General features: G+C 34.7%; 1 protein-coding gene across 5 annotated transcripts in view; it reads left to right on the top strand.

Annotated features, from left to right (window-relative positions):
* Positions 1 to 25,380, top strand: part of LOC101887563 (alpha-actinin, sarcomeric) — a 65,222-nt gene that overhangs the window by 33,417 nt on the left and 6,425 nt on the right. For 3 of the 5 annotated variants that reach the window (XM_020035511.2, XM_011292730.3, XM_005179900.4), the window contains exons 3-5: positions 23,446 to 23,862; positions 23,939 to 24,092; positions 24,413 to 24,561. In XM_020035511.2, coding sequence (XP_019891070.1) covers positions 23,446 to 23,862; positions 23,939 to 24,092; positions 24,413 to 24,561 — 720 coding nt within the window. The remainder of the gene's footprint in view (positions 1 to 23,445; positions 23,863 to 23,938; positions 24,093 to 24,412; positions 24,562 to 25,380) is intronic. The other 2 variants (XM_011292731.3, XM_011292732.3) reach the window with 2 other exon arrangements.

Below are 25,380 nucleotides of genomic sequence, written 5' to 3' on the forward strand. Positions count from 1 at the left end.
TTTCATTTTTCAGTAGGTAAACTCATGAGAAGCGCGAGAAAGAAAAGCTTTTTCTCATATTTAAAAATAGACTTGTTTTTCACATTTTCTTCACGCAATACATTATCCTCATCTCCACAGCATCGGCATCATGCATTTTTCATCGATTTCTTCTTCGTTTTTTTTTTATTCAAACATATTTTTCCGTTTCTCCGTTTAAGTAGCAGTATGTGTGTTTGTGTGGATATATGTGTGAGTGCGGGGGAAAAGTGGCCCAGCACTCATTTTGAAAAGAATAGCTGTGTGTATGGTTTTGAAAAAAAGAGAGAAAAATAGAAAAAATGGAACATTTTTAGCCGAATATCTGTCATATTTGTGACAATGTCATTTTTTGATTCACTGCAAATGGTGCGTTGAATTTGTGTTAATGGTTCTAGGGCAAAGTGGGTCCGTTTTTAACCAACAAAGATTCTAGTCAAAAATACTAATTTTAGAGTGGTGGGTCTCTATTCATGATTTTTTTATCCAGGGATCTGATATTTGAATGGAGTCAAAATTTGGGACGGGTTATTGATAAAAAGTTGCGAAATTGTTTAAATTTTCTCCAAAAGTAAGAAAATACGTAAAAGACTTTTTAAGTCCTCCATGAGGACATGAGGAGAACTTCAATTATGGTGAAATCGCTAAATAAACACTTGGCTTGGGCCTTTAAAATATTTTAAAAATCCAGAAAGTACCGGAGTATAAACGAAAACTCTCTCAAATCCTTCTTGGAACTGCATTTTTAAAGTTGTTGCACTTGCCTTATATTTTGCTCGAAATATTTTGCAGGGCTCTTCAGAAGATCTGATCTACTGAGATTTTAAGTCTCTTCCCCCTGTGCTTGATTGTAGGCTGGGTGCTTGTTGCATCAGCCTTGACCACAATTGCAGAGGATTGCTATAAGGCGTAATCTGCAGACAGAACAAAACCATCCTTCGGTGTTGAATTGGAAGGGCAAAAAAATTGTCCCTTTGTTGACGTTCCCCAGGAACAGTTTATTATTTTCGTTCGCAGGAAATACTACATTGAATGGTCCAATCAGCTCTTCGAAGGGACAACGTTACGTAGACATGAGCTGACGACAGTACATGGATATTGTATTAATTTTAGTTATTAAGTCCGATGGACTCTTCCGCCTCCGGTTATTAACATTGCGTGTCATCAGGCCATTAATGGATTTATTAAACTTAGTCAAGAACAAAAGTCGACTTTGTCGACATTGCTAAAAATCGTTTCCGATTTTAGTTTTTTTGTTTTTTTTTTCGATTCGAATTTTAGATTTTGAATGGATAATAAAATTGGGGTTATACGAAAATATGGGTCACAACTTAAAATACTTTGTTTATATTTTAGCTCGACCAAGAACTTATTATCGAAAATCCAAATGTTGACTTACCAATCCCTTTAAGGAACATATCTATCCTGTCACCACCTCCAATAGTATCTGCTTTCACACAAATTCTATTTTTTAACAACCACCACATACCAATTGAAAGTTGGCCGTACGCCATTCCTATTTAGCACAACTGACGCCTTTTGAATTTTAACTCCCTCAGACCAAATGAGAAATTCATTATCAAAATTCTTGTTTTATAATGTTTCAAAACTAAATTTTCAAATTATAAATATATTAAGGTAAATTTAGGTGTATATATATTGAATGATATAGAGCGCAGAGGAGATATTCTATAGCTATAGGGTGGATATGGAAGTTGTCCGCCTAAGTTTGTATTTCGTAGCCTTGGATAGCAAAAGCTCGATTTTTTTTGTGTCTGCCGTGTCTAGCAGTGGTTCAAATTTCGGTAGTTTAATTGCGTTGAGATCCTGAATGTACAGGCACATTCCTTAGAATAGCAGTATCGTCATCTGAAAACCTATGTAATTTTGAAATTACAATGCAAACAAATTGTTAGACGATTTTCTTTTCGGTAGAAAAATCCATAATGCAGCTAGGTAAATGAAAATCGCTATGTGTAGATACAAAGTTGGTTCATGTTAAAAATTAATAAAAATTAATAACACCTCTGACACTGTTAATATCTTTCACAAAACATTTCCTAATTTCCTCATACAATTTCTCGCAATTACCGTTCTTCACTATCAAAGATCACGTTTAGTCAACCATTATCGTGATTAATATTCAAATTTTGGTGTAGACTATATTTTTTATCTTCTCGAATGAAAATGTGCCCATGTATCCAACCACAAGATATTCCCGATTTTGATAACATCTGCATGGGTAGTAGCTGTTTTGTAGCATTCTTTTCAATTTCCCTTCCGATTGTGGTGTGCCAAGGTCACATTGTTTCTATGACGATAGCAATATTTACGGCAGTGCATCGAAAGACAGTTGTAGTTTTTGTAAAACAATTGTAAAAACATTACTCTCACCTCTCGCTTCGTTCCAGCTTGTAAGGTGTGGGCTTTTGGAAACAAAGTGGTGGTTATATACAAAGTGATTGTGCAAATTTGTTGTTTTTCTTGTTCGTTCAGAGAGACAAAGTATGTTTTTCTTTGACTTTTGTCTTTTTCTTATGCCGAGGTATGAATCAAAATGTTTGTAGCAGCAAAGTAGAAAAAATCTTCTTTTGCTCTGCGTATCAGATTTGGCAACTATAAACAATCTCCCACCTGTGTTGAGGTGATGCTTTCATTAAAACAACAACATACAACTCACAATTGTTGTAGAAAAAATACAGACTTTGACAGAGATAAAAAAAAGTACAAACAGTAATGCTTTAGAGGCAAAAGATAACCACACCAACATTATCACAATAATCCACCTCATCATATCTGAGCGGTGGACATGGTTCATCGGAGAAGAGTTGGGGTACGGAGGAGGATGGGGGCGGACGGTCGGACGACAGATCAGACGCACTCGTCGCTCGTCAGTTATGGGAAAAAAGAAAACGGAGACAAAAACATAGATTGTCATGTGGGTATGCTGAGGCAAATACGTTACTACGATCAGTGTGAAGTAGCCACCGGCCATCCATCCACTTGAGTGATGGGCAATTTCTGCGAAACCTCCATGCTTCGACTTTGTTGAATTGAACCCAGACAACTCACCAACGGAGCATATTTATTTTACCAAATGGTTTACACTTTCAAATAGATACTTTTTTCTCATTAACGCAGTAAGAATTTTTTTTTAATTTTTTTTTTTTCATTAAATTGATATCGTGCCTTGGGCGCCACCAAAACAAACTTACATAGTCTAGATAAATGTTTGGTTGTTGAATAAGAAGCATTTTGAATAAGAAGCATTTTGAATATTGAACAATATCTTCATTTCATTTCCTTGCTACAACTATAAAAAATGTTTGGGGCGGTCCACTGTCTTCGTCCCTGGTTTTTGCGTTATCTGAAGAAGATTACAAAACACTTTCGCGAATTGACTGTTTTAGTATGGAGTCTGATGTCCTCTCAAGACATTTTTAAAAAACATACCAGTGCCTTTTTAAAATTACGATTAAAAACAAATTTTCTAGAAACCTGCAACAAATTAATAACACTATGAACGCTGTTTTACACTTTTACTAAATTAACAAATATCAACGGTTTTCTATAGAAAAAATTCTAACCACTCCGTAGATCCTAACTAATGCTAGACCACCAAGACCTACTTAACTTTTTTTTTATAAAAAACGCTTCTTTATATTTTTTCAGTGTCTTTGAGTTTATAACTTATTCAAAATTCTCTAGGTCTCAGTCAATTTCAGAAGTCTTTCAATGACTATATTGCAAATTATATGGTATTATTTGGGTTCATACCGATCCATCCTTCTGCATCAATAATTTTTAAGATCATGAATCTAGACTTACTCGATTGTAATTTTCTTCAAAAAGCTTAAAAAACTTCAAACTCGTGAAGCTTATGTACACGGCGTCCAGTTTTGATCAATAAATTTTGAAAGTTGAAACATGTATAGTTTCCACACAGGTGATCAAAATATTAAAAAGTCTTTATTGTCTTGCATTTCAATTCTGTTCTGACTCCAATAAGCCCTTTATTTGATTAATTTAGTAGATTTTTGGCCATCTCTTGGGTAGATTTGTAAATCCGCAAAAAATCGTGTATTGTATTTTGCTAGAAAGAATAGTTAGCATTTGTGAGTTTCATTCAGCCCCCTTGATTTCAATAAAGCTCTCTTTTCCTGTGGTAAACTTCAAGCGTCTTCTTACGGACTAATCAATAAAATTGAATTAAAATCGGATGTTAGGAAATTTCATTGCCAAGAAAAATATAAAAAATGTGTTATTCCTAGATCTTGCAAACCTGCCCTCGTGTATACGAATCTTTACTTAGACATCACTCTGCGTACACAAATGTTTGTATGAATAAATTGTTTTAAATTACAATAAAAGTCACACACACACACGCACCCTCTTAATAGATGTCAAGTTTAACCTTTTTCGCTTAACATCTTTAATATTTCGAACAAAAACCAAAAAACAAAGTGGTACAAATGATATTTTAAGCTATTATCACAAATAAAATTCAAAGAAATTTACAATGATTTGCTCCCAGATGACCCGACCCTATTACCTAAAAAATAATCATAAAGGTGGGTTACTCTCTTAAATTTCCATTCCATCAACATTCTCAAAGGCATTATTCCATTTGCAAAGCTGACTGTCGAAGTGAATTTCGTTCTTTTTTTTGGGAGGTTTTGTAAAAACAAAATTATGAATTTTGTAAACATTTGCACAAATATAAAAAGAACAACGACCACAACAGTAACAACAACACTAACAATTCAGCAAAAATTGTAGCCGTTCAATGACACACAATTACTGCTGCCTCTGCTGTTGTTGTTGATGCGCTGTCGACGCTACAGTCGTCGCCTTTGCCACCACAGATGACGAATGCCCGGATTTTTTTTGTGTAATTTTTGTAGTAACAATTTGGCCGTTCATCGATTTTCCAATTGATGAAGAATTACTGGGAAAATCTCTATCTACATCTATATCTACCAAATACAATTTCAGAATTTTTACATGGTAAAAGAAATCGTATTTCCATATTTATGGTTTTTCAAAGATACCATTTAAATATTTGAAATATCTTCAAATTATTTCCAAAATTTATTTGGCTTTGCTAATTGCTTGTTGTTTGACCTTGCAGAATAGATTGTCTCAAAACAATGATTTATTATTGTTATTTTGACATTATCCAACAATTAAACATTGCTTTGGTAAAGGTGAAAAATTATTTTCTTTTTCAAGAGATAAAAAGAAAAGGAGGACAAAAATCAGTTTTAATTATTTGTCTTGACCATTATGTGGGCAGCGGCAGCCTAGCACTGCGTGGGAGACATTGTCAGCGGTGGATGATGATTGGCAAGCAAGAGTCGCCAACAAAAAAAAAAGGAAAATAATTGCTTTAGAAATATTTCTCTTTGTCCAAAAAAAAAAATGATCTTGAACCATTTTTTAACATCTATACATTGCCACACACGCCTGTGTTTGTCACATCTTGAAATAAATGCTCTCAAGGTAATAAATTTCGAATATTACAAACAGATTTGTTGTAGTTTTTTTTTCCAAATAGAATGTTTTATAATCATAAATTTATAAAGAAATAATTTTTAATTCCCTTGAGTTTAAAAAAATAAAGATATAAATTTTAAAAACATCTAAAAATAGATCAGATGCTGAAAGCAGTTTAGCCCACGGATTTTAAAAATTAAATTTAATGGGACATAATTTCAGGCAGTTATTTTCAAAATTAAATCCCCATCTTTGCTGAAATCTTCAAACTGGATACAGAGTAAAGTTTTCAATGTTATTTGTAGAAGTTGACTGTTTGATCTTTCGATTTTGTCCTATCAAATAAAAGTCGACTTTGACAAGCTTCTATTCGAAAAATTTTCGGCCTTCAAATTAACTTCCTCTCTCTACGCTTACAATCTTCCCACGATATTTTAAGTTTTTTGTTAATTGCGGTTAATATACATTAGATCTATAATTGATAGAAGTATTGAGAAATAGCATGTTTGTAGAAAATCCTTGATTTCTTTCGCATGTTATTTTTTATAGAGTGATAATTATTCAAAATGTAACCTTTTGTGGGAGGTACCAGAAAGAATGGACCGATAAGACATATTCACAGTAGATCTAATGTGCCAAGTTAGAAGAAACATCGAACAATTATTTTAACATTTATGATATTTGTAACTACAAATTGAGCAATTGTGGTCAGATGTATCAGAAGAAGTTGGTCGAAAAATCCCATAATCGCATCATATCTCGACTTCAGCGAAAAATTGAGATACACTTAGTGTGTACCATGTTATAAGTACTTAAAATTTTAACTCATTGTGGGGGTGGTACTTCATTTTCTATTGTTTGTAGATGTGTTGGAATGTACCAAATTCAAAATGAATTGAATGTTTATATCGGAAGTACCAGAAGACAAGGTCACATCTTCACACCAGATCTTGTGTTAATAAAAATATTGGAATGAACCGATTTTGAAAAGAATCGGATTCTCATTTACAATTTAATGAGCGTTATGATTATTCAACATTCTGACCTGTTGGCGGGGGGTACTAAAAGGTGTGGCCCGATGTTGTTCATTTTCCCACCTGACTTAGCCCTGATACACGTATTACTATTTGCAAAGATTCAACTAAATCGGATACTCCCTTCGAGAGTTATCGTGCGCATCAGCCAGACAGACATCGACTCCTCCAAATGTGCAAAACTAGAAGAAACATCGAAAATTGCCTTCCAAATGGATTAAAACTAAAAAAAAAACTTAAAAGTTGTCAAGATCATTTCAATAAATAATTTCTTAATAAAATTCAAGTTGAGTTATATTTTATGCATATAGTACTTTAAACGAATAATTTTTGGTGTGCATATATTCTCAAACAGAGCCAACAGAATGTTCGAACAGAATAAAATGATTCTCATATATTGTTTAAAATGTAACTTCATTTTACATTTTTGATTTAAATCTGGCGATTATTTTTTTTTTCTGTCCAAAAAAAAAAAATGTTTTGTTTTTGTTGTCGGCAAACAGCTTCGATACCATTTTGGGAAAGAGCTCATTATATAATCTAGCCCCGAGTAGAATTAAATACTTTTTCTTGAAATTGTTGTTGAGTAATGCAATTTTTTGACGAACAACCAACAAAAAATGCAAATATGTATTTGGTCTGTGTTGCTATTTTGAAAATTGTCCTCCGTTTTCTTTGTGTTTGTTGTTTTGCTTTACTTCAGACGGCCATTAAAAATAAATTTATGGCAAAAATAGCCGATAAGTGACAGCAGTATGTCAATATTTCTATATTTAGATATTGTTATACATATGCATATGCATATTTATATAAACATTTAGAACCGAAATCACTGTTGTTTTCTATTTTCTTGGTGAGAAGGTATTGTATTTCGCTTTAAATAAATGAAGACTAATTTGGATGAGGTTAAGATTGGGAGGATAGATGTTGAGAAAAGAAATACCTACACGCAAGGATCTCACCCCTGTCTAGGTATATTAGTATATTACAGTACAAATTTGGGAAAAGCGACATCTATAGTTCTGCCCATATACTGACAGTTAGTTCTCGTACACCAGTAAAAACCGTTGATTTCGATTTTTAAAATCAAAACGAAAAGAACTTTACTTCATATCATATTATAATGAAAAGTCGAACAAAAAACTATTACCTCAAAATCAAAAATCGATTACGAAAAATCGATTTCGACTATTCAATACCAAAAATCAATTAATTGAAAGTCGGCATCCGGAATCCATGAGGTAGTGCAAATAACCATGTTTTGATTTTTTTTTTTTCATTTTGGTAACTAGAACGTATAATCTTCCGTTTAGAAAATATGCATTTTTCTTGACGTGGCCGAGAGCAGACTACGGAGTGAGATAAAAAAAAACTGCAACAAAGTCAAACGCCACAATTTTTACATTTTCTTTTAAATTGTATTGAATGAAAGCAAAAAATGTCGGAAATAACATCAAGTTTTATAATAGGTTTAGATTTGTTCGATTGGTCACTTTTGGCACGAATGAAACCGTCACACGCTGCCCGAATGTTGCTCTGCAGAATTTTGACCCATTCTCGGCGAAGCGCTTGCTTGAGGTGATCGATGGCCATTGTGCGCTGGAAATGAAGCGAGAAATCTCATTTCGTAACCATTCTTGGGAGGCGCGTGCTGAGAGCGATGATGCTGAAACCTGTTGCCCAAGGCTTCAATATACCCTCCAGAATTGTTTTGCGATAATATTCGGCATTTATTCTGATGCCACGGTCGATTAATACGGAGAGCCTCCGGAGAACGACCATCGGCTGTTATGGCGGCCCACACCATCACCATGGCCGGCACTTGAGTTCTGGTAGCCAACCGAAGGTGCACATTTTCAGCTGACCCGTTTGGCAAGGAAACACGATCATTTTGTTTGGTTACAAACTACTGGACAACGAATGTTTTCTCATCGGAGAAAACCAAACTCGGCAGTTCACCACTTTCGGCCAAGCCAAGCAACTCTTTAGCTCTTTTGAGTCAATTTAATTTCAGTTGCGGTGTAAGTTTTTGCACTTTTTGGAATTTCAATAGCTTTACCTCGAGCTGATTTTTTAATATTTGCCGAATGGAACATTGCGATAAGTTCATCCCACGAGCTTTACTGTTCGAATCATTTCTGTTGTTTTCTTCCGTCCACTTCCTTGACGTCGGGCCACGCTACCAGTATCACGGTAACAAGCGATGGTACGAGACACAAAAGATTTAGTCCCAGTCTTCTAGTAGTGTAGGTAGACGCGTCGATGGATGCGAGCCTGACTCGGCAAAGTTCATGATTTTTCAAATCATTAAATGGAGATAGCAATTTAATTTTGACCTTAAGTTCGTTATTGCATTCTTTTATAAAAATCTGACTACATTTCATAGAGAATTTCAAGCTTGCGTGAACAGCTCAGGTCAGGCACTTAAAAGACTTGGCTAAAAAATAAATGGCAAAGAGCAAATAGTATGCTTTGTCGGCCTTCAATGAGTTTATAGGAGAAACATTGAAAACCTGGTCATTAGTTTAAGAAAATACAAACCTCATTTAATTATTGTGAGCGAAAACTCTATCCACCTTTTGGAGTTATGATGGTCTTGCCCTAGTGTGTGTAGATATTTGCCATTTGCAAGACTTCGAGTTCCAATCCAGTGTATAGCACCTCTGTGGAAAGAAACATGCTTATCTACAACTATAGTTGTCATGTCAGTTGGAGATACGATATCTTATTTTTCCAATAAGTGTCCAAATGCTAATTTAGTATAGCTTGACTCATTAAGGCCACTTGGGAATACATTTTCTTAAGATTTCTCTTTAGTTTTATTCAATACCACTTTCAATTATTTTTTGTTTATTGCCTAACATTCAAATTTTGCATAACATACACAAAACCTTCAAATGTCAAGTTGACAATAATTAAGATCAATATGCAAACAGTTTTTTTTTTAATAAAGAAGAAGACATTGAAAAAAATAAATTTCAGCAACAGACAAATATGCCAGACTTCAGATGATGACAATTTGACAGTTAGACTGACAGACAATTGAAAATTCTATTATTATTTTGTTTTTCTCCAAGATGTAATGAGCCTATTTGTACACACATATGTGAATGTTTGGAGGCTACGTGGCGGGCCAAAAGAAATATGTGTCATCTATGTATTTGTCTTCCTTCGGAACGCTCATGACGTTACAAATCGAAATTATTCATAGTGGGTTTGACCGTCTCTGGCAAGTGAATATGAGCTATTTTCAACAAAACGATAAACAGCAGAGCTTTTTCTTTCTATTTTCCTTGTGTTTCTTTCATGATCAATGAAGGTTTTCACTCTCTCTCTCTCTGCCTCTCTCCTTTTCTCTGTGTTCCCAGTATGCCATAATAGACAAGGGTCAAATTACATTGAACTAAAAATGGTTTTAAATTGTTTGCAATGCGCCGGTCAGAGCTTCCAAAAGCTTTTCTAGCCATGTATCTCCATCTGCAATGAATGGGAAAAGCGAAAAGAAATATTGTTGTTAGATTCCCCACTTGAAAGCTGTGAGTAATGCGGCAAACAACTTTTTTTAGAAAAGCTGGTTGTGAGGGGGGAATGTTCACGAGTTTTCGTTATTTTGCGCATGCGCATAAAAGCTCACGAGGCAGTGAGGGGGAAATATCTGATTCCCAGATGCTGCTCTTCTTTTTGAATTGTTAGAGAATATTGATGGTAATGATGCAATGGCGTAGGAGTCTTAAAGAGAATGGGGGTAGGCAAAAGGGGGGAATTAATTCAATGTCTCTCTCTCTCCCTCTTCATATAAATACATAATGTTCGTTCTGTATGTAGTCTATTTGCTGCTGATCTTAGCCAACATCATACATATGACAGGCGTCATATATTTCAATTTTGTTTTCTGGCTTTTGGCAAGCGTTTTTTTTTTTTGGTGTTGCCTTTGGTTGTTTTCTCCTCTTCACATCATCACTGGGAATATTTCATAATATTTGTTATCGTCGCCACCGTTGCCATAGCCAACAGTATTTTTAGCAGAATTATACAATACTTATGGTCTATTTTTATAAAAAGAATTTATTTTTCAAAATCATTGGCCAAAAGGAAAAAAAGACGACGATGAACAAAATGCCACCCTACAAACTAAAAAAAAATATGAAAAAAGCAAAAGCAACAACAACTGCAGAACTAGTATCAACGAAATGTTTGTTTACCATTTAGAAATTACAATTTGTTTGATGACGGGAGCCATATGCTACAACTAGACAGGTATGTACCTCGAACCAGACAGACATACCTTGCAGGTGATTATCTTCATAGTTTAGGATCGGAAGAAGATATGGTTTGGTTTAGTTTCATGTTGTGGCATTTTTTCTCACTTCTTCCCCCCCGCTTCTCATTCTTTAACGTACAGATTATTGGCCGATCATGTATTTTTTCTGGCAATGTTTATTTTAGACATTTTTTCGACTGCCGCAATTAATGCTGCTGTTGGCGTTCAATTCTATTTTCTTTCATTACTCTACAATTTGAGCTTTTTTTTTGTCTTGTTTTGTTTATTCGGAATATTTGATTTTATTTGTATTTATTCTAAATTTGAAAACGAATTGTGTTCAATTGAATAAATTCGAATTAGTCATCATCATCAGCACTCGGCTGGTTGAATATTTCGAATTAAATAGAACAGCTAAAAAATAGCAAAATTTATCGAATTTTCGAGGGCATGAATGGATGAATAATTACAATGGCCATTGGGCTGTTTTCATGCGGGGTGATAATGGTTTGTAAATAAATGTTGTGATAACTACTGTGTTACTTATTCACCACGATTTTCGAGAAGCATATGTATGTGGCTTGCAAGCAACATAAAACAGCTGAGAATTTCAATTGCCGCCAATTGACATGACAATTTTATGACTCACTCAGGCATTGTTAATATGTGAGTTTAAAACGGCCGAGTACAATCTCTCTCTCTCTCTCTCTCTCTCTTTTTTGTGATTTGTCATAACAGGTGGCGATAGGTCACTGTCCCCTCACAATAGGATGAGAGAGAAAGAATTTTTCCCAAAGAATACGATCTATCAGGATGGACCTCACAACACCTTGTCAACAGGAAATTGAGCCCACACAGTTGGTTTTTGAATTAGCGTGTAAGGGAAGGACATAGGGGTAAACACCCCTAAGGACACATTATGCACTACTACTAGAGATAAAAACCTACGAAGGATATTGGGGTTGTCGTACAACTGCTCGTCTTTATGTCCCGCACTGGGTATTTGCACAGAAGTGTAGTAGTATCTGACAGAAGGGACAATTTTTTTGACGTTTTTGGAACTTTCGGCCTTAAACAATCTCAATTTGTTTACCATGGAGGGAGTATGGAGAAATATATACATTTCGAAATATACATTTTAGACCCCACAAAGTATATATATTCTTAATCAGCATAAAATTCTATGTCGATTTAGCGATGTCCGTCCTTCTATCCGTCTGTGGAAATCACTCTAGCTTTTGAACAAAATGAAGTAGATTGATAAAATTTTACTCCAATGTATATTATGTCTGCAGGATTTTTGGTATTGAAAATGGGCCATGTAGGTCCACGTTTTGGTTTAACCCCCATATAATAGTACCTCTCTGTTATAAATTTAGGATCTTGAAAATGGTTTTTTGGCTAATAGAAAAACTTCAAAGCTACTTATTTTTTTTTGGATGAAAAACGTTAAAAAAAACTGAATAAAAAGTTCCACTGTAACTCGAAAAGTACCGTTATGGCACATGCTTAGTAATTTCAAAGTAATAGAATATAGATCGTCCCTGAAATTAGAACTCACTCACCCATCAATCTAAAATCACAAATTCAAAATGTTGTTCTTTGGTAGAATTAAGAAGGTAAATTCATGCAATTATATGTTTACAATTTTTTTTTTTTTTGAAAATAATTCATTTGACAACATCTCATTGTCAAAATGTTCATATACAAATATTTAAAAGTCAGAGATGGCAATCTGTTTTCTACACAGTGTAATTTGGCAATGAAAATGCAGAGATGGATATGCTTATTTGAAATGACTTTACCATTTTCATTATACCATGTGTTGTTCTATATGAAAATTGTAAATATATTGTTTAACTGTTTACATTTAAAACAACAAAAACAAAATAATTAGACAACATAAAAGGCAAGCTAGCTGTGTCATAAATAATTTTACGCACTGCCTGGGCTTGCCTGGCGATATTCAAATAATTGTTCAATTTGCTTGCTATTTAATTCATTTATTCTGTTTTTTTGGATGAAAGAAAACTTAACATATTTCCCAAAAAAGAATTGTTTACAATAGAAGTTTGGTTGAGGAATTTGTTTTGTTGCTGTCTATGTTTGAAAAGGGGTGGGGGTTTATACAAATGGTAATGGATAATTATGACTAGAATGAAATAAGTGCAAGTTTTGTATACATGATTTTCTGATATAGCCAGTTGCTATAATCCAGTGATGTCATTTGATCAAAAATAAAATCTCTCCTTTCCGACCATAAAAACTTGGCTGTATTTTTTTGCATTTTCAAAGTAATTGAAATCATTTCCCAATCAGATGAAGATTTGTTTTCGAATTGAATGAAATGTTTAACAATGAAAAAATGGAAATTATTTTAAAATTTGATTATAGGATGTATGTTACCCCAGTAAACTTTACCTTTTAGTTGTATTTAAGAATGCAACTTCCATTTTTGCAGTGCTGGAATCTCCAATCACCAACTTCATTAGTGCAATGGTTAAATAAATAGTACGTTTTGCCGTTGCTTTGTTTAAAATGTAGGGTAAGTGTACCAGTAGTCGGCACTTTTAGGATTTTCACCATTCTGAGTGGAACTTTTCAATTATTACAAAGTTAATTTATTCAGATTCGAAATTTTGTATAGTTTTTGCAATAATAAATAAAGTTTTAATAACTTTTTATTAAATTTCATAAATTTGTAGTTTTATTAAAACAATGCTTTTGTGCCAGTAGTCGGCACCACTTGCCAATTGTCGGTATGGCATTTTCCAACAGTCGGCATACCAATTTTTTGTAAGAATAATTAATAATAAGAATAAATTAATTCATTAAAATATAATATTTTTGTTTAGTTAAACTGATTCGACGTCTTTATTGTACTTTTCTTAAGAATATGGATTGTTGAGGACCTTCACAGAAAAAAATGTAATTTTTATTAGAATAAATCATCTTTTTTAGCGAAATTGTACACAAAGATAGCTGACAATATATTTGAAGTAAACAAAATACATTTAGTTATAAAAGTTTCATTTATTTGGGCTTAAAAATAAAAAGTGCCGACTACTGGGACATGTCGAACTTAGGCACACTTACCCTATTTGCAGATCCGAAGTGTGTTAAATTATTTAAGATATCAATCCATAATATCTATTTCCTTATTAACTTATACACAGGGTTAGATAAAAAAACTGCAACAAAGTCGAACTCCTTAGTTTTTAAGTTTTTTTATGTCGGAAATAGCATCAAACTTTAGAATAAGTTCAGATTAGATTTAGATTTGTTCGAATTGGTCACCTTTGGCACGAATTAAGGCCTTTAAACGGTCAATGAAACCGTCACACACTGCCCGAATGTTGCTCTGCGATATTTTGGCCCATTCCCGGCGAAGCGCTTGCTTGGGGTGAACGAAACTTTGGTATTTTTTAGTGCCAACCTTGCTTCCAAAATACTACAGACACAATAGTCCAACGGATTGGTATCGGGAGATTTTGGTGGCCGTTGTGTGAGAGAAATGAAATTCCATTTTTGTTTTCAATTTATACGCATTAACTAATTAATAAAAATGTAGTCCTATATATGTATGTATTTGTATGGCGTTTACCAGTTTGTAACTTGCTGCTCCGTTTTTTGCCTTGCATGGCATGGTTGGTCGTGTTATTTGTGCTCTTATTTTTCTCAATATTATTTGCAGTTAATTCTGTAAAAGGTATTTTCAAATGAACCCGGCTTTTTATGTTTATGACGTACTGAAATTATTATTCTTGCACATGAAATATTAATTCTCCACAATCCTTACTTATTTAGTTTACAATTACTACGATAGTAATATAGAGTTATTTATTTTATTTGTTTGCGAGGAGAATTTATTTCTATTTCCTTCCACCTCAAGCCGTATGATCCATGCTTTAAACTACACCTTCTTTTATGTCTTCCTAATCATCTCTCCATTGTCATCTTCTCAAGCAGATGCGAGAGGCTTACTTATGTAAATAAATAATTGTCCATACAGTGACGGATAAAATTGCACAACAGAGTCTCTTTTTTCTCAGCTTGTCATTTTCAATCTGTCGTTTCGAATTGCTGAACAAACGCTTAATTGGGCTTAGCTCGAAGTTTTAAATCGCTCTTTATTATGCCCTCCACCATAGTATGGAGGCTATATCAAGTTTGTCATTCCGTTTGTAACACCTCGAAATATACATTTTAGACCCCACAAAGTATATATACTCTTGGTCAGCATAAAATTCTATGTCGATTTAGCGATGTTCGTCCATCTATCCGTCTGTGGAAATCACTCTAACATCCGAACGAAATTGATAAAATTTTACTCAAATGCATATTATATCTGCAGAACTTTTGGCATTGAAAATGGGCCATGTAGGTCCACGTTTTGGTGGTATAGCCCCCATATAAATGTACCTCTCGATATTCGGTATTTTTATGATTTTAGCGACATTATTCACCGGAATTGTGTCAAATTTTAATTTATTTATGTATTTGAAGTTCGTAATGGATACTACAGCATAAGACAGAAAATTGTCTGTGCAGGTCTACGTCTTCCTATAGACCCCATAGAACGGTACCTCCCGATATTCGGCATTTTAATGATTTTAGCGACATTATTCATCGGAATTGTTTCAAGTTTGATATTTGAAGTTCGTAATGGATACTACAGCCTAATGCAGAAAATTGTCTGTGCAGGTCCATATTTTGGTATAGCCCCCATATAATAGTACCTCTCTCGCTTTAGGAGGTGAGTTTGTCAACAAAACGTTTTTGGCTTACTGGTAATACAATCTATCATTATAATCTCTCTTCTTGGTAATGTGTGAATATATGTGTTTATTCCCACACATCGACATCGATAGGTGATAAAAATGGTTCAATAACCCCCAATATTTTGTCCTTTTGCCGATCGTTTCATCTTCATTACTACTCTAGCGTCCAAACAGAAACTTTCACTTTTAAAGAGAAACAAAACGTCTGCTATTTTGCCCGTCTGGCAGGGCTTGAGGAGTGCAGGCTGCACTTCAAGGTTACTGCAAGTCTGAGCATTTGTGCCGCAAGCCGATCAACCAGCAACATATGCAATACAATAACGGTATGCCAATTAGTGTTAATGCTGGCCTCCTGCCTGCTTTCAGCAAATGCTGTAATGTTGTCTGGCCAGTTGGCTGGCCAATCTATTGGCTATTGACCGGTAAAATATGTTGATTTAACTAATACCAGATTTTAAACGGATTTGCCAACACACAAAAACAATTCCATACATGTGGACATAATATGCCACTGTGTAAGTGTTTCAAGTGATGCTACTGCCGTTGCAATAGCCGGTTCTGCTATCGGCTAAAATAGCGGTCGCAACGGCAAAACTAGTTCTCAAATGTCCGTTTGTTTTTATACTGCTGGTTATTTTTTGCTCTCCCTCTCTCTCTTTCGTTTACAGCGCGTCTCCTTTAGCTATTCGCCTGGACAGCTCTGTTCCCTGGCAACTTAAGATCTAATTTAATTCTTGGAAAATTAAAGTAGCTGATAGAATTATTAGATGTGCCGTTATAGAAGCATCTTAATATGAAACGTGTTTGCCTACCATCTCCTGGCTTCTTCGTTTCTTTCACCGCCATGATATGGTTGTACATTGGTATCCAGAAAAGCGGAGTAACTGCTCTGTGGTGTTTCATCTTATTCTATTTGCTGCCATACCATAATCCATTCCATGTGCAAGCCAAACAAGTCAAGCACTCAAACAAAAAGACTTTCATACATAAATGTCATTGTCATCATTTCCATCCATCCCCGGCAACATTCTAATTCATGGTGAAACCTGTAGGCAGAGCTTAAGCCGGTCGACCAGTCGACAAGTGGCAAATCTTCTTTGTCTTCAGCTCGTTGCTGGAGATGATGAGAGATGGTGTGTTGGACACCATAATAAAAACATCATTTAAATTACATTTACAGTTTGTCTGTCAGACAGCTTGCCTGTCTGCCAGGTTGCTTTCATTCAGAGTTCCTAATTTTCCCTCATTATTCGAGTATTCAATATGATGACTGACCGACCAGCGACTGGCCACTTCAGTTATGTTTTTCATTTAATGAGGCTGCATTTCTTTGTGGCATTTGAATGGAGAACGTTTTTCGAACAGGTTATGTGCCATAGTTTTAGTTAAACTGTATATCTCATCTCAAAATTCTTTCGATTCCATTGACCAAAAGTGTCAATTCATTCCAGAATTGTATGGAAGTTTCAGACATCTTTGGCATGGAGAGTAATTGTTGACAATGAATTGAAAACAAAGAAAACTGTTTCTATTTTCGGTGGTTTTATGTTTTCGTTTAATTGGAAACTTATTTGTTATTAACATAAAAAACTTGTAAACCATGATATCGTCGGATTGATAAATAGAGTATATTGTTCATAGTATATTGTCCGTAGATCTTAAAATGCATTGTTTTTAAACGGAAATGTGTGGGAATTGTGACTAAAGGTAACGCCGAAACGTGTTTGTACTTTGGCGACCGATGAGAACTACCCAAAAAGTGCGGATTTTTTTAAGAAGGGCTCTTCAGATCGGCCCATCATATATAGCTATGTTCAAATCTGAACAGATTTCAATATAATTTAGCACATTTAATCTATAACGGATAAATAGATGTGTGCATACAAAAACTAAATTTTTTGGAGGTACCTACGATTCTGATGCTATATCTCCAGTTTCAAGTGGAATTTCACATGTATGTATATAGACTATAGTTGTGTTCCAGTACTTTTTTAGTAGTAAAACTAGCAGAAGAGAGAACAGTATAAAATGCCATTCTCATTTAGGTGTGCTCAAAAAATAAGGGAACGGAAAATTAGCAGAAATGCGATAAAATGTCAACATTCAAAATTCCAAAAGAAAACAGTCTAAATCGGACTGGTGAAACCTTACTGAAATGGACGCCAAAATTTAAAAAAATGAGTATTGAAAATAATTTAAAATTAAAAATTATTTTTGAATGCTGTTTATTTAGAAAGTTTTGATTTCAGAATCCGTTGAAGAGTATTTAGAGGTGGAGTTTTCTCAAATCACAACCCCGGAGAAGCTGACATGATTGGAGGCGCCGGTTAAATTAATGTTAAGTCTGCTAGAAGACTTAATGCCACAATTTGGAAAGACAGCCAACCTAAAAAACAAAAATAAAATGTTCGCAGTAATAAACAAACATCTTTGATTTTCAGCTTAATTTTTTAATTTACCTTTCACTAATTTTGCACTGTTTTCCAATACGTTTTCATCGTCTGATTCCTCATTCAGTGAGTCCTCTTCACTCCTGGAATCATCCAAAAGCGAATACATCAGTTGCTCCCTATTTTCCCTTTTTGTTTTTTGCACGACAAATATTAGTTTTAAGGTTTATCTTTTTTCTTTACATTTGTTGCCACGCGCGAACCTTGAAATGTATCAATACATTTTTCAACCTTGTTAGCCCTGCCAATTAAATGCCAAATTTACAATTTGCACATTTCTGCTCGGCCAAATTCATGTAGCTAAAACAAGCAGAAATGTGCACCACTCAGCGCCATTTTTTCTCGAGAGAGCTGCAAGTTTTGCTAGTTTTTGGAGTACGGGAACGCGTTGTAGCAGAATTAGCACTAATTAGTACTAATTTGTAGGTTCTGGAACACAGCTTATGTTACTTTCAGGCGATGTTGTAGTATACCTGGAGATTTTCAGGAAAAACCGTTTAGCAGTCTATAAATTATAAGCAAACAATCAAACGTAGAAACATTTTCCTCTTTTATAGATATAGAAGAAGATTTCACATGATTGACAATTAAATTAGTTTCTTAATAATAGGTTTGCACGATAACCCAGTATTTTGGGTTTCTCAACAGTTTAAATGTACTATAACGCCATGCATTTTGCAAAACATCTGTGTTCTTGCTGAATTTTACTGAATGTTATATTTTGCAAAATTTGCACTCCAGAGAGATAATTGTCTTAATGCAGGTTACCGAGTAATTTTTACTGAAAAATGTATCCTAAATACCTAATACACATATATGAAGTTCAAAGATTGACATAACTCAAAAAACGAATTTTGATGGAAAAATATAAAGAGTTAAAACTCATAAAAGTCAAAACACCTTTATAGGGTTTCAGGGGCATCCATTCTTATTATATGTGCTTTCTACATAGTAAATGGCTATTATGAATTGTACTGGGCTTTTTTTTTTTAACAGAGATGAGTTACACTCTTACAAGGGCTTATACCTGACAAGGGCTTATAAACCAATGTATGTGTTTTCTTTTCAATAACAAAAAAAAAATTGTTCAGAAAACATTCAAATTCGGGTGTTTTCAAAATTTTTATTTCAACGTATGCATCGACAAAATCTAGAGTTTTTGTAGCGAAATAATCCTTTAGAGATATATAGAACCTGGTTTTGAAAAGAAGTGTTGACCTTTCATTCAGTTTTCGCGGTTTTTAATTATTTATTCAAAATAAATGCAACAAGTTGTTTGATTTTGTTATTGTTTTGATACTATTTCTGACATTACAAGCCAAACAGGTAGACCTCTATACTGCAATTTTTTCAAAGTTGACCTACCTTCTCTTCATTGTACCATGATTGTACCATGGTTTGCCAATAAAATCGAATCGAACCTTACTACACAAGTTTTTCAACAAACCCACATAGTGCTTCGCTTGGAGAAGAATTTCCCAAGTTTAAATTAGGCTTAGCTTAGAAATCCATACCACTAAAGATGAACCCCTCTCCACCCATTCAATGACGCTTGATTTTTGTTGTTATTGTTGTTGCGAACAAAAATGTTGCCTTATAAAACCGTTCATAATTATCACCTCTTTTTTATATTGTTAGCTGTGCGTGTGATTTTGCCTCAAAATGAGTAATTAATTATCATTGTCGGTTTCGTCGTCGATGTCGTTTTTGTTGTTGCTGATGAGATTTAACCATAAATGATTAAAAACAATGAGTTTTGCCACAGTTGTAGGTTGGTTGGCCGCTCGCTGCTCACTCACTCACATAAAACGTCAATGACAGTCAAAACAAAAGAAACGCCAAGAAACCCAACCAAACAACAACAACGCAAAAAACTGACAACTAAAAAATGCGGATTTTGCATCGATGGCGTGTGCGCTCACGCGCCTTTTATACAAATCTGACACCGACCGACACAATTACTGCAACTGACTGACATCTACTGTGTAGCAACACAACGATAACAAGAACAAAAGGAAACCCGTTGCAAAGAGATATTGACATCTTAACATTTGCTTGACACAAGAGAAGTCTGTTTATGAATTATAACGGAGAGTGTCGGACATTCGGTCGTCTTGCTGCTCTCATTTCTCTCACCACTGGATCACAGCGACAGTGATTTAGGGTCTGTTTAAATTTGCCAGCCGGGATACATAAAATCTCGGCGCAATTGGCAGGCACTCAAACAGATAGCTAATTGGCAGGATAACTATTAATGCAAATCTTCAACTGTTGTAATCCTTTTTAAAAAGGCTGTACAAATTGGGTTTTTTACAAAGAAAAAACACCCAAACATCATATACAGGGTGAGATAAAAAACTGCAACAGAGACAAACGCCATAATAATTTTAATTTTTATACCCTCCACCATAGTATAGAGTTTGTCATTCCGTTTGTAACACCTCGAAATATACATTTTAGACCCCACAAAGTATATATATATTCTTGATCAGCATAAAATTCTATGTCGATTTAACAATTTCCGTCCGTCTGTCCGTCTGTGAAAATCACTCGAGCTTCCAAACGAAATTAAGTAAGTTTATAAAAATTTACTCAAATTTGTATTATGTCTGCAGGATTTTGATGATTTTAGCGACATTATTTACCGGAATTGTTTCCAATTTGGTATTCGAAGTTCGTTATGGATACTACAGCATAAGACAGAAAATGGGCCACGTCTTCGTATAGTCCCATATAACGGTTCCCCCCGATATTCGGTATTTTGATGATTTTAGCGACATTATTTTCCGGAACTATTTTAAATTTGGTATTTGAAGTTCTTATGGCCTTCAAACGGACAATGAAATCGTCACTCGCTGCCCGAATGTAGTTCTGCGATATTTTGGCCCATTCCCGGCGATGCGCTTGCTTGAGGTGTTCGACACTTTGGTATTTTTTAGTGCCAACCTTGCTTTCCAAAATACTCCAGACACAATAGTCCAACGGATTGGTATCCGGAGATTTTGGTGGTCATTGTGCGCTTGAAATGAAGCGAGGAAACTCATTTTGTAACCATTCTTGGGTGACGCGTGCTGAGTCCTGTTGGAATGACCAAGGTCTGCGGCCAAATGTTTGCGTGCCCAAGGCTTTATTACACCCTCTAGAATATTTTCGCGATAATATTCGGCATTTATTCTGATGCCACGGTCGATTAATACGAGCGGAGGGCACCCATCGGCTGTTATGGCGGCCCACACCATCACCATGGCCGGCGATATGTTCAGCTCACGAGCCATTTTTCGGCCACTGCCATGCGGGTTTCGATCAAGTCGCTTCTTTACTTTTCGAACCATTTCTACTGATGTTGCTGTTTTCTTCCGTCCACTTCTTTGACGTCGGGTTACGCTACCAGTATCACGGTAACGAGCGATGGTACGAGACACGAAGATTTATTCACATTTAAATGAAAGCCACTTGTGGTTTTCCAGTCAAATATATAGAAATCACACTATCACGCTTGAATTCCATCACGAATAACTCTTTTTCTGGAAAATTCTCAACAAAATGCTTTTGGAAATCGCTATCCATGATTAATCTCTGTTTATGACGCACTAATTGCATTGTTTTGTCAAACCAGCTGATTGCTTGCAAGATTTTTGCAGGAATTCCGTCTGTTGGCACAATTTTTTCCAAAAGAGAATAAAACTACCTTACTTTCTCAGAAAGAAGTTGCTGGACAATTATCCAGTAAAATCTCGCAAGGAAACAGCTGTTATGAGCAATGAATGCGTTATATATCATTATTGAGAGAAGAATTTTTTATTGTTGTAAACCAATATTAAATGTCTATAATCTTAAAAATGTATTACCTGAAATTTTAAAATAGTTTTGCATCGGCTACAATGTATCTGTTTTTCAATCAGCTGATGTTACTGGATAAATATTACTGAGTAAATTTGTTGTCAGTAAAATTTTGCAAACTATCTTGGTTTATCGAACAACATTTAGTGATATTTTTCAAAAAATATTACAAAATATTGGTTTAACCTACATATTATTCGAAAAAATTTTAAGAGAAACAACACTTTCTAAAAATGTTATCCGAATCTTTCCCCAATGACTTTTTAGTCAAATTGTTTAAAGTCTACTAAATGTGAACCAAGACCTTTTCCAGCAAATAACGTAATTGAATAATTAGAACATTTCCTTTTCTTTTCGCATGCCAAAGCGAGGGATTTTTCTTGCCAGATGTATCTAGATTGATTAGGGGTACTCTGGCGCACTCCAAGTTTCAACGTTTCTATTTTAACGTAAAGAAAAGAACGTCATATTTCTCCCCATTGTATACACTGTTCCTGTGGCTAGTATGTTAGAGACATCACTCCACTCCACAATCTGTCCAATTTCTCATTATGTTACTGTTGTAAATTGGCAAAATAAGATTTGTGTGTAGGTCATAATGTGTAATAATGCCCCAGCATCAGCGACGGCAAAGGGAGCAACGTACCCGTATGCTGCTTGTTTACTGGTAATGCAGTTATTTTGCTTATAATGTGTAACCGTAAAAGCCAAATGGGGACAAAACCGCTTTTAAACCAGTTCACACACAGTACAAAGATCTTTTAGTCGTGTCTTTTTCACCTCTAAATTCAATGCTGCTGCTACTATTGCTGTTCAACGCTGCCGCTAGACTTTTTCCACGGTTTTCTTTTGGTTCGACAACGGACTAGGCAGCTAAGCTAATAGGAAACCCCATGCTAGAGACATACAGACTGACAGACAAACAATGATTGCGTCGTTTGTTCGCCAGACCTTAGTAGTTGCATTCATCAAGACAGACGGCTGCAATGCCATTGTTTGTTATTGATGCTGGTAATAATCGTAGCGGTGTTGGTGGTAGTAAACGTTATTGTTGTTCAAAATATTACCACCACGTCTCGATGTGAATAAATTATAAAAAATATAAATGTATAATTTAGTAAAATACTTTTATGATTGTTTTTTCTTTGTATAATATCCACTTATTAATGTTCTTTTATGAGAATCTCGCCTAGAAGAGTATATTCATATAGTCCAAATGTAGTCAAATTTGAAAATAATTAAATACAAATTTGAAATTTAGATTCATAACAAATTTTATAAACATAAATTTATGACTATCTTAATAGAATTCGCTATGGTTTGAAATACGTATTGTAAGAAGAGAAATTAAGCCAATTGCACACAAACCCATACTGAGCAAAATCAAGAGCAATTTCCTTTCTTCTCACTTTAGACAATCATGTTTAACAAAACATAGTTCCAAGGAATCTCATCTCGTCCAAGATCCACGCCTATTTTAATGTCCAAAAATAGCATTTATTTTATTTGTTTTGCAAAATTCTAATGAAAAATTATTTGTTTTTTTTTTACCAAATCCATTGCAGACCTTTACAGCATGGTGCAACAGTCATTTGCGCAAGGCCGGCACCGGTATCGAAAATATTGAAGATGATTTCCGTAATGGCTTGAAATTGATGTTGTTGCTGGAAGTTATTTCTGGTGAAACTTTGCCCAAGCCCGATCGTGGTAAAATGCGTTTCCACAAAATTGCCAATGTCAACAAGGCTTTGGACTTCATTGCCTCCAAGGGTGTTCACTTGGTATCGATTGGTGCCGAAGAAATTGTCGATGGCAATTTGAAAATGACTCTCGGTATGATCTGGACCATTATCTTGAGATTTGCCATTCAAGATATCTCCGTTGAAGAGATGACCGCCAAGGAGGGCTTGTTGTTGTGGTGCCAACGCAAAACCGCCCCCTACAAGAATGTCAATGTACAGAACTTCCATCTTTCATTCAAGGTAAGTCAGACAACCAAAGAAGAAACAAAAATTGAAACTATATTTCACTATTTCTTTTGATTCGTTCGTTAAATAGGACGGTTTAGCCTTCTGCGCTTTGATTCATCGCCACAGGCCCGACTTGATTGATTATTCCAAACTCTCCAAAGACAATCCATTGGAAAATCTCAACACTGCCTTCGATGTTGCTGAGAAGTACCTCGATATTCCTAGGATGTTGGATCCTGACGGTAAGTCCTGACCAGTTGTACTTGTTCAGACAGAAGTAGTTTGGCTAAATGTAATACAGATTCTATTTTCCGAATATGGTATTAGATTTAGTTTTTCTTTCACTTTTCTTAGAAGAACACCTTAATTTTAGATATTCTCACTTATTTGTTTTACTTCCATTTGTATCTTTCTTTTGATTTATGACACCATCAATTTTTAATTTAATTTCCACTTGAAAAACAAAACCAAAAACGAAACAACCATTTTCAATTGGTTGTTATTGATGATGATGATGATGGTGGTGGTGGTACAACTGATATTAACGTATAACACCTAACAGATTTGATCAACACTCCCAAGCCGGATGAACGTGCCATCATGACCTATGTGTCTTGCTACTACCATGCCTTCCAAGGAGCTCAACAGGTTGGAAATATGACGCATGTTCCCGAACCCACAAGACAATACACCTACGTCCCGAATTACAATGTGATTAACCTTCACAATCAATACACTTGATACATTATTTCGTTTTTTTGGTTTCTATTACAGTTTGTTTTTTGGAAAAAAATATCAGATTCCTTTAGTAGTATTTAAATAACACCAATAACCTTAAAATGATATGATTTTAAATACCGAATGTTTAAGCGCCACAATTGCCGCCGTAATCTCTAAATGATCTATGCAGATCTAAAGCTCGACTGCCTATATAAATACATGCATACGTATATACCCTAAGTGTATATGTATGTGTCTAACAACTGACCTGTTGTCGGTGTTGTAATTTAAATCGAACTCAACAAAACATTGATGTTGTTGCGATTTGCGATACCAAATTTAGTTCAATAGCAAATGTTCTAAAAGTCTAAACTCGCCATCAATCCGGTAATGCAATGCTAGGGCTAATAATTTGTAGCAGTTGTGAAAGTCTGCTTTTCAGTGATTCTTATCATCTTTTAATAATCTTTTATCTTCTTTCCTTCATATTTCATAAATTTTAATTATTCTCCATTCTTTTATTCAAATAATTTTGGTAAATTTTCTAAAATTATATTCATTCCGTCGCAAAAATCCACTTTAGTTACTTTCGAAAGAATCTAGTTTACAATTGTCAATCGAAACTTAAAACAACTAATACTGTTTTTCAGAAAATACTTTTTTATAAAGGAATTACCATTTCAAAAAAAAAAAACTTAAATGTATCTATTGTTTGGCATCTAGACACATCTTTTCATAAAAGAATCAATTAACTAGGAATATAGATTTTCCTCATAATAAATAGTCTCTGTCTGGCCACTAAATTGAAAA

The sequence above is a fragment of the Musca domestica genome, unplaced genomic scaffold, assembly GCF_030504385.1.
Source record: "Musca domestica strain aabys unplaced genomic scaffold, Musca_domestica.polishedcontigs.V.1.1 13, whole genome shotgun sequence".
Classification (NCBI taxonomy): Eukaryota; Metazoa; Arthropoda; class Insecta; order Diptera; family Muscidae; genus Musca; species Musca domestica.